Here is a 9295-nt window from a genome sequence, read left to right on the forward strand (position 1 = left end):
TAGAAGGAGAAAGACAAAGTAGAAGCAAATTCCTCCAGAAATAAATTTATTTTGGATACCAGCTGTCTGGGGTAGCTGCCAGCCCTTTGCAACTGTTTGAGGAACAGTCAGAATTTGTTTTTGTTGATGATGTAATTTCTAGGAGGTCCAAAACAAGTCTAAGTTGTACCTTCAGTTGAAATAAAAGGAGTTGCCAGTGTATCCATGAAGTCAATGACACTGCCTTTTCAGAGAAAGTGGCCTTGAGAGCCTTGTTCTAAAAAAAAAAAAAAAAAAAAAAAAAAAAAAAAAACCCAAAAAAAAACTATTGCAAAATTTATATATCGCTATAGTGAAACAAGAAAAATTGCATTTCAAGATTCTTCAAAGCTAAGTCAAGTTGTCGACTCATCAAACAATCCTATGCAAATATGCACTCTTGTACTATCTCAGTTGTAATGGACTATCTACCAGATATTCAGAAAAGAAACTGTGAAGAACACCTCTCAGAAGGTATGAGAACATCTGCTCCTTTCCACAAGCCTTGATATTGGCTCAAAGATGCTTGTCTCTATGCAGTCTGTTCTGTCCTACTTTTGTTTTTTACACTAAATGATCTGTAGTTCCCCAAAATGAGTTGCTGAAGTTGGAGGGTGTGTTCCACCGTTTTTGCCAGTTTAGTAGCATCTGCAAATAATGTAGGAATCAAGTGCAATTTCAGTCCACAATGTTTTCCTTCTTTGCCTTTAAGCACTAGATGAAGAACTGATAAATCTGAATTCATCAGTGACAAACCATAGAACACATACATATAAATCTGAAAAAAATCAAATGGACCTGGTCTTCCTGTTTATAATGTCTCAGTTAATAAAGCTGGTTGAAAATTGAAGTCATTTTGCTTACTCCAGGTCCACATATTTATATTTTTAAAAACCTAGCATTTATCTGACAAGGAAAACAAAATTACAGGAGAGCAAGGCAACTAAGTTAAACAAGACTTTATGCTTCTCTATTATGTGCATTCTCTACTGTTTTTGATATGAATTCTTCTTCAGCAACTGCCACTCAATCATAACTTTTTGCACACTTCCATGTGCCAATGGCTGCGTTTGCTTCTATCTGAACAACTGGTTTAAACCAAAAATGTAAAAATAAGCACAAACTAAAGTTAAAAATTGTGGCAAAAACAAGCATAGCAGGCTACAGAGCTGTCTCATCATGGAATAGGTCACTGTGACAGCCTTAAGCAGGTGTCCTGAAGCTAACTCATCATTTGGGATCTCATTCTTTTCATGGGAGGTACCAGGAAACTGCTGCTTTGTTCAGAGTGATATGGTTTTGTTGTTTTATTTTATATATAAGCATGCACTAGGGTCTATCAGCTCACTAGATTCCAGGAAGGAAACAAAAACGGAAGCAGAGGTTTCCTAACCCTGTTTCCCTACGCTGTAGCAAAACCAGCAATTTTTACATTAAAAATGACATTCCAAATTCAGTCTCCATACTTTAGCAGTCTGGGTTGGAAAATGACCTGTATTTAGACATGCATGTTAATCTAGGACTACCTGAAGTTTACAGGTCCTAAGGTGTGTTATTCCAGCAACAGATTTCCATGCAGGGAGCCCCTGGCCAAGAGCTGCATCCAGAGCAAAGGTGAAGAAGACAGACAGACACATATGCAGTGGAGAGCAGCCTGGGCCTGGCTGGGCTGGCTTGCAGACGCGATTTGTGACCGGACAAGGAGTAAGGGCCATAACAGACACAAGAAGTTCCACCTCAACGTGAGGAAGAACTTCTTTATGTGGAGGTTGGAAGAGCACTGGAACAGGCTGCCAGAAAAAGAGCATGGAGTCTCCTCGAGACATTCCAAATGCATGTGAATGTTCCTGTGTCACCTGTTCTAGGTGATCCTGCCTTCACAGGGAGGTTGGAGATTGGATGATCTCCAGGGATGCCTTCAAACCCTAATGAATCTCTGATTCTGTGAACCTCAGCACTGGAAAAAAGCTTGATGGTCAGTTTCTATCTCAAGCTATCACTGCTAATAGCATTTTTCTTCTCTAATTTCATCATCTAGCAAATATTTTGAAAATTACTAAATAAGCTTGCACAGAAAAGTAATAGAGCATAATTTAAAACTTGTAATACTTAGACATGTAATAGCTGCTTAGTTGTTGCACTTCAAAACAGAAAACTACTTCTCGTTGCTAACATTTAATGTTCTCTAAAAGGGTGAATTATCTAAATAGTTAGTGCTTTATTTAACAGTAATTTCCAATAAACCTCATTCCGTCACTTTGAGTTATGTCACTTCATGCCATGTGACATGAAGGCATTGATGTAAGTTTGACAGGCAGTGCCAGTGCTGACAAGTCAGTTTGAGAATTTATGACAAATTATATGCTATAGATATTTTTAAAACAGCTGTGGATTGCCAAGGAAAAAAAGTATTTCAAATGTGTAATAACACTGATGTATCTTTAGATTGAAAACAATTTATTCAATTCACATAGTTATATTGATGTAATGCTCCAACTGTCACTTAATGCAATAAAAGAAAGGAAATTTATATCAAAAATTCCCAACTAGCTCAAGTTTCAATATATTATAGAGGAAAGGAAAATGAGATGTGTGAATGTAATGGGGTTTTTTTTATTATTTTAAACATTGTCATTAGCATTTAATAATTTGAAATAATCTATCTCAATTGGTAAGGCCCTACACAGAAAATAAAGGGAGTCAGCTGAACAGAGCTGAGAATAAATTGCTTATGAAAATTATTATTCAGCAAAGAATACAACATGGCAAGGGGGTATCTTTCACTAGAAGTGCTAATTGATTTAAATAATGTTTTTTTCTTTTTCTGGGTTTTTCTACAGATCAAGTCTCACCTTATAATTTCTTCACAGTCTCTGTACTTCAGTTGAAGCATACTTAGGTCAGTCATGTGGGAACTTTCACACATCTATTTTATCTTCAAATTTCTTAATTCTGTAATGGAAGAATAAGACATTGAATGCCTAAGGACTAATCAAATTAGTAAACCATAATAACTTTTTTAAGACTGAAAACAAGTTTATTAAGAAGAGGATAATAAAGGAAAAAAAAAAGAAAAATAATAAACTCCATGTACTCAGCAGACAAAATTGTTCCATTTGTTAAAAGTACATTTCTGTGGAGCACAAGGAAACATTGTCTCACTTACTTACTTAGTGTTGCCCAAAATATACCAGAGTTCAAATACTTCTATTCTTCAATAGTTAACCATCCTAAAAATCAAATCCTGAAAACAGGCTGAGTGAAATGAGAAGAGCCTTTTTGCAGCTGGAGATACTGTATGTATAAAATGCTATCTAACTGAACTGTCATGCTGTAACATTTTCACTGTAAAAGTTGTCTTCTTTCAGGATATGTGAAAGGAGTCTGATTTTTGCTCTTTTCAGTAGAGAGATGACATCATACTGATATGAGTATTTTCAAGGGAAGAAATAGAAGAGCCACCATGAATTCCCTGTTTTCAACTGCTGCACATTTTCCTAGCAATGCTATGTGCTATCAGAACACTCCACGGCAATTTACACTGTTGCCACTAATACATTATTAGCCAAGGACTGTTTGATTTAGATTATTGCACCAAGTAATACCTTCCAAGCAATCACAAAGACATAGTCTGGTCAGAATGCTTTCTGTTGCATGTTCCAAGATTAGGCATGCATTAATTTCAGCTAAAACAGCAGCTGTTTAATGTTCATATATGATTGCACACAAATGTTTAGCTTAGAGTTGCCCAGCATTTAAACAGCCAGAAGAACCTCCAAATGATTGGAATCTCAAAAAGTGCTTCCTGCACAGTGTGCTAAACTTGCCTCCATTTAGTGTGACCTTGTATCAGTCTGTTGCTTTCTACATCCTTTCTTAGCAGATGTTGAAAGGGCCAGAAAAGAAGCACAGATGTAGAGAGGTAAATCCATCTGAAAGCCACATCTCTGGATCTCTGCCTCCTGGCTGTTTCAAAGGCAACTTCTGGCTAAGAAAGGTAAGTGACACAGCTTTACCAAAGCCACTTTTGCAGACTGTTAAATGTTTAGAAGATGTTCATTGTAGAATGGCAGAGTTTTGAAGTTATGCATACATATGTTCGAGGCACAGAGGACTTGGGGAATCACTTTTCCGGAGTTTGTGTTTTTCTCTTTGTCACCTTTCATACCACAGATGAACTTTGAATTCTTAGTCATTGCAATTCATGAATTCTTAGTCATTGCACTTGGTGGAGAAGCCAATAAAAGTTTTACAGCTGAAAATGGTAGACTTAACCATGAGTTTCACCTTTTTCACAGAACTTGATTAGCAACAAATGGGCTGGGGTTACATTTATAAAAAACTGATAGTAAAGCCTCACCTTGAGTCTCCACCCAGAAACCTGAGCAAAGTGAACTAAATTGAACAGCTTAACCTGCTCAGTCAGTTAATTTTCCTGATTCATGGGCACACATTAATCAGGTTAAAGCGCACTAGTTTATCGAAACAACAACAACAAACCCAAGAACAAAACAGAAAAACAACCTAATGCATGAAGAGCATATACATATGCTTGAAATACAACTTTAGCCATTTTTCCATTCCTCTCCTCTGCTGGGTCTGGCCAGCTGGTTGCCTCACGCACAGCAGAGCCTGGCTGCCTGTCCTACTGTGCCCTCTAAATAAGCACTGCAGCACTGTTACTTGTAGTTTCCCCTCATTCATTATTTTAGGTCAGAATGTATATGGCAGTGGGAAGTAACAAGTCTGTTTGTATACCAGAAGCTTTTAAACAGTTTCTTCCCTAAATACCACAGAACATAAGTAATTTCTGCTTCACAAAATATTCTATACAAAGTCACTTTTCTCTTGTTGCATATGATGCTGGAAACTATTGGATTGTATTGTGATGATCTCTCATTGAGTACTCCTAATCCCAGTTAATTAGTTCAGACTTTAATACCCAGTTTGGAATGTCCATGATATGCCTCTTGTTAAAATAAAGCAAATCCATCATAGCATATCAATGCATATTGATATACTCAACCTGACCAAGAGTTCCTTCTATTCATGACCTTTCTTTCTGCAGGGGAAACTCTTAGAAATAAGCTTCTCCTCTTGGGTCACCTTCTCTCCTGGATTGCCAGGCTTACAGAGGAAAAGCATCACCATTTCTTTTGTTCTGCCTTGTAGCTCCACCACTGACAATTTTGCAGCCCCCTGCTAGGAGCCATTCTGCAGAAGCACAGGCTATACTTGAAAAGACCCACTAATACTACAATTTGATATCGTGGGTCTCCAATTTATGGCTCGCCAGACCTTCCTATATAAACTAACTCAGTGGCTTACAAGTTTCACTTGAGAACCATTATACTCCTGGCTTTTGGTCTCTTTTCAACAGAGGGAGGTATCACACAATATGTGGCAGGTGTACTGTATTAACCCAGTAAAGGACTGCAATAGAAAATATTAAAAATATAAAGTACATTTACGTGATATAATTTCACTTTGTGGAAAACAGTAGCTTCAAGAAATAAATCTCCCTAGATTATCAGTGACAGGCGAGGCATCATCATCATCCACTTGGTGTTTAACCTCCTGGTGACCATGTTGGTAGGACCTGCTGGTGCATTTCTGACCTTTGCACCTCTGACTAAATGATACACAATCGTTACTGGGACATGTTGCTCTTTTTCCTTTATCAGGCTTTAATTGCTAGTGATGAATACCCAGATCTCGCTGACTGCCACGGCCGTGTCGAAGACACGGCTGGGGACAGTCACAGCCAGTGTTAGTACGTGTCCTGCGGGCAGGGGGCTGTGCCACATGTGGCTGACGTCCCCGGCATCAAGGCTGCTGTGGGGCAGAACAGTGCAGCTCTGGAGACGAGCCCCGAGAGGCAGACTGGACCAGTAAGGGTCCAGCAATGCCCAGTTTGGGACCTGGTCTGTTTCGAGCGGCTGTGGCGGTCGGGGCAGTGCAGAGGCGTGCGGCCAGCGCTGGCGCGGGCACGCTGGCTGCCCCCCTGGCTGCCCGCCTGGCTGCCCGCCTGGCTGCCCCCCTGGCTGTCCCCCTGGCTGTCCCCCTGGCTGCCCGCCTGGCTGCCCCCCCTGCCTGTCCCCCTGCCTGCCCCCCTGGCTGCCCCCCCTGCCTGCCCCCCTGGCTGCCCCCCCGGCTGCCCGGCACCTGCCCCAGCCCGTCCCGCGGCCCCGGGCGGGGCTGGCCGTGACCCCGTGCCGCTCCTCCGGCCGGCGGCGGTGGCGTCTCCCCCGGATCTCAGCATGTCCGGGGCAGCGGCGCCGGACACCCCGGACCCTGAAGACGCTGGGACACGCCCGGAGGACGTCCCCTCCCTCAAGGAAATCGAGCAGCTCCTGAACACTGGGCGACCCTCTTGCAATCACGTTGATGAAGTATGGCCTAATCTCTTCTTAGGGGACCTGTAAGTACAGCTTTATGGACACGCCTCTGCCATACGTTCTGTTAGTATGCCTCATGGGTGCGGCTTTAGACAGCTCATAGTTTTGCTAATTGCTGTCGTTTACGCTGCAGACAACACGATTTCCGAGATAAAATTATGACAAAGATGGTATTCCCTTCTCGATTAGCCCTTATAATCAATGCATGGGCTGATGCTCCAGCAGTGGTTTGGGGAATGCAGTCTCAGTGCTTGTGCTCCGTGAATATCATTGCACCCATCTTGATTTGTCTTTGTCTTTTCCTTAGAGTAACAGCACACAATAGATTTGTTTTGTGGAAGATGGGTGTGACCCATGTTTTAAATGCTGCCCATGGCACATCTTACAGCCACGGAGGCCAGGACTTTTATGGAGCAACCATTGATTATTATGGTGTACCAGCCCATGACCTGCCAAGCTTTGATATCAGCCAGTTCTTTTTCTCTGCTGCACAATTTATCCACAATGCCTTGAACACGCCAGGAGGTATGAAATTATTGTTGGTCACATTTTGATGGGAGTCAGCAGCCTCATATAACAGGTCAGCTTCACAAAGCTCAGTGGTGGACAAATCACTACATGGTGTCCTGCCAGGTGCTGGTCACCTGCACAGTGGGTGGCAGGAGAAGGGAGTGCTGTGTATGTGGGTGTAGCTCTGACTAGGTCCCAAAGAGTTGATGTGACAAAACAGATGAATCGTACAGGAGAGAGCCTGGGGAGGAGAGAGAAAATTATTTGGAAGGTAAGGCTCATTCAAAAGGGGAGAAGCAAAAAACATGCGTTGGAAATGGGCACCCTCTTTTGAGACTGTTTATTGCAAGAAAAAAAATCAATAAAAAGACTAATGTCCTGATTTCTGCAATCACCAGTTGTATGAAGAGGTTAATATATTGCAGATGAGTTTCTTGCGTGAACAGAGACTGCAAGGCTGTGCCTCCAAGAAGCAGATTTACTTTTACCCAAGGAGATTTACAGTGAGTTCCACAAGAAACTGAGCTTCTTGGCAGTGGTGCAATAAAATCCTAATTAACCTGTTTTACATAAAAGACCATTTCTTAGCATGAGCAAACTGGCATTCATGGAGTTGTCTCTGTATCACAAGTTCTGACTTCAAAATAGAACTACAGTTGCATCAAATTGCCTTACTATGCAATAGTACTAGGCCAGTCATTTTTCTTGGTAGTTAATGTGTCTGCCATCCATTCAATCTAGATTTTAGCATTCTTCCTTGCATAAACCAGCCTACTGAAGCTAATGTATCTTCTTTTCCCCATGCTCAAAACAGAACAGCTTTATTACTCTAAAGGGGTTTTCTTTGATTTACCAGTGTTTCTGAGATCAATTTGGGGTCTCATGGCATTTCTCATACAAGTGACTGTAACAATGGCAAATTAGATTTAACTGGTAGCAGTTCACGTGATCTATCAGAAGACTAAGAAAAACATATTAAACTTCATCCACTATAATGCTTCTTTTGATGGTTGTATTTTTTTCTTTTTTTTTTTACCAGCCAAAATATTGGTACATTGTGCAGTTGGAGTAAGCAGATCAGCTTCTCTAGTCCTAGCATATCTCATGATAAATCACCACCTGCCATTAGTTGAAGCCATCAAGACAGTGAAGGAACATAGATGGATTTCACCCAATCGTGGTTTTCTGAAGCACCTGCGAAACCTGGATGTTCAGCTCCGGCAAAGGACTGCTGAACAGGCAGCCCTATCTACAGTCACTTCACTCACTTGCACCCTGCAGAGCCGTGGTGCACATACAACTACCCATGATCTGTGCACATTACAAAAATGAAGACAATTATGCATTGACATAAAAGGCCAACAGAATGGTAAATGGATTAATTCTGATAGCTCAGTCCCTCCAAATCCAGAACAGCCAACAGCAGCACTCTATAACCACTGCACAGGGTGGAACTGCTGTGCCTTGAGTGGTGTTATTGGATGAATGCGCTGAAGTGGTTAAGACAGACCAAGTTTGTCCCTGATTTCTGCTCGTGCCAGAGGCAAGTTCAATATTTGCATCTAGCTGTAAAGGATGTTTGAGTCCCCTTTGCTTGGAAGTGTAACATAATCAGCTTTCTCAGTTTGGTTACAGTTCTCACGTGCATGTTCTCCTAAGAAAAATGTTATGCTTCAGGGCAATGATCTGACAAGGCCAGTTTCTTGAGAGCCCAGGCACTCCTACAGAAACGTTCCTCTTTTGCTGGCCTGCTAAATATGGTGTTACAGAAAGCTGTGTCAGCCACAAGACCCACACCATCAGAATAAATGTTTATGATACTTCTGCAGCCTGAGTCAGCAAACCCCACGAGTCCTTTCTTGTTAAAAATGTTTTCAAAAAGATAATGTATATCATGTAGTATATTGAGGACATTAAAAAAATTTGTTAGGTCTTCAAAGCATTTTGTAAGTTGGACTCATCAGTTTGTTTGCACTCCAGATTATCCCAAATCAGTTCTGTGTCAGTGGCTTTGGATCACCATGGTTTAATATCAGGTAGACATTTAGCTTACATCAGTGGCTTGGCCTAATAGATACAAAATAGTTTTAAGATGTTTTGAGGATGTCGCTTTTCATGTCACAGTTAATCAGTACTTAAACCAATGTGATTTTTAATACAGCAACAGTGTTTGAAATTAATGCTACCACTCTACTTGAAAATTAGCTTGTTACCTTGGGGTGAACCATGAAATGATAATCAAATTTGGTTTTGCCCGTTGTTGCTGGTTGGATTTATTGATTAGTTGACCTTAAAAGATTCCCTGACAGATTAAGTAAATACATTTTTGCTTGCTTGTTTGCATTTGAAGCATCAGTTCTGATCATTTT

The 9295-nt window shown here is 41.0% G+C and overlaps 1 protein-coding gene and 1 long non-coding RNA gene across 2 annotated transcripts; one reads left to right on the top strand and one right to left on the bottom strand.

The window, feature by feature from the left end:
• Positions 1-29: 29 nt before the first annotated feature.
• On the bottom strand, positions 30-6314 carry LOC140684436 (uncharacterized). Its single transcript, XR_012056698.1, has 3 exons — positions 6184-6314; positions 2871-2970; positions 30-256 (listed from the first exon to the last, which is right to left on the bottom strand). It is a non-coding gene; the product is annotated as an uncharacterized lncRNA (long non-coding RNA).
• On the top strand, positions 6279-9275 carry DUSP13A (dual specificity phosphatase 13A). Its single transcript, XM_030275936.4, has 3 exons — positions 6279-6439; positions 6724-6941; positions 7966-9275. The coding sequence occupies exons 1-3, from the start codon at positions 6279-6281 to the stop codon at positions 8256-8258; spliced, it is 672 nt and encodes a 223-aa protein (XP_030131796.4). The 3' UTR covers positions 8259-9275.
• The last annotated feature ends 20 nt before the right edge of the window (positions 9276-9295 follow it).

The sequence above is a fragment of the Taeniopygia guttata genome, chromosome 6, assembly GCF_048771995.1.
Source record: "Taeniopygia guttata chromosome 6, bTaeGut7.mat, whole genome shotgun sequence".
Lineage (NCBI taxonomy): Eukaryota > Metazoa > Chordata > Aves > Passeriformes > Estrildidae > Taeniopygia > Taeniopygia guttata.

Excerpts from the sequence above, each read along its gene's own strand:
- DUSP13A (XM_030275936.4), top strand. The coding sequence starts at position 6,279 with ATGTCCGGGGCAGCGGCGCCGGACACCCCGGACCCTGAAGACGCTGGG. Across the intron at positions 6,440-6,723 it reads AATCTCTTCTTAGGGGACCT|AGTAACAGCACACAATAGAT; the intron begins GTAAGTACAGCT and ends TCTTTTCCTTAG. Across the intron at positions 6,942-7,965 it reads TGCCTTGAACACGCCAGGAG|CCAAAATATTGGTACATTGT; the intron begins GTATGAAATTAT and ends TTTTTTTACCAG.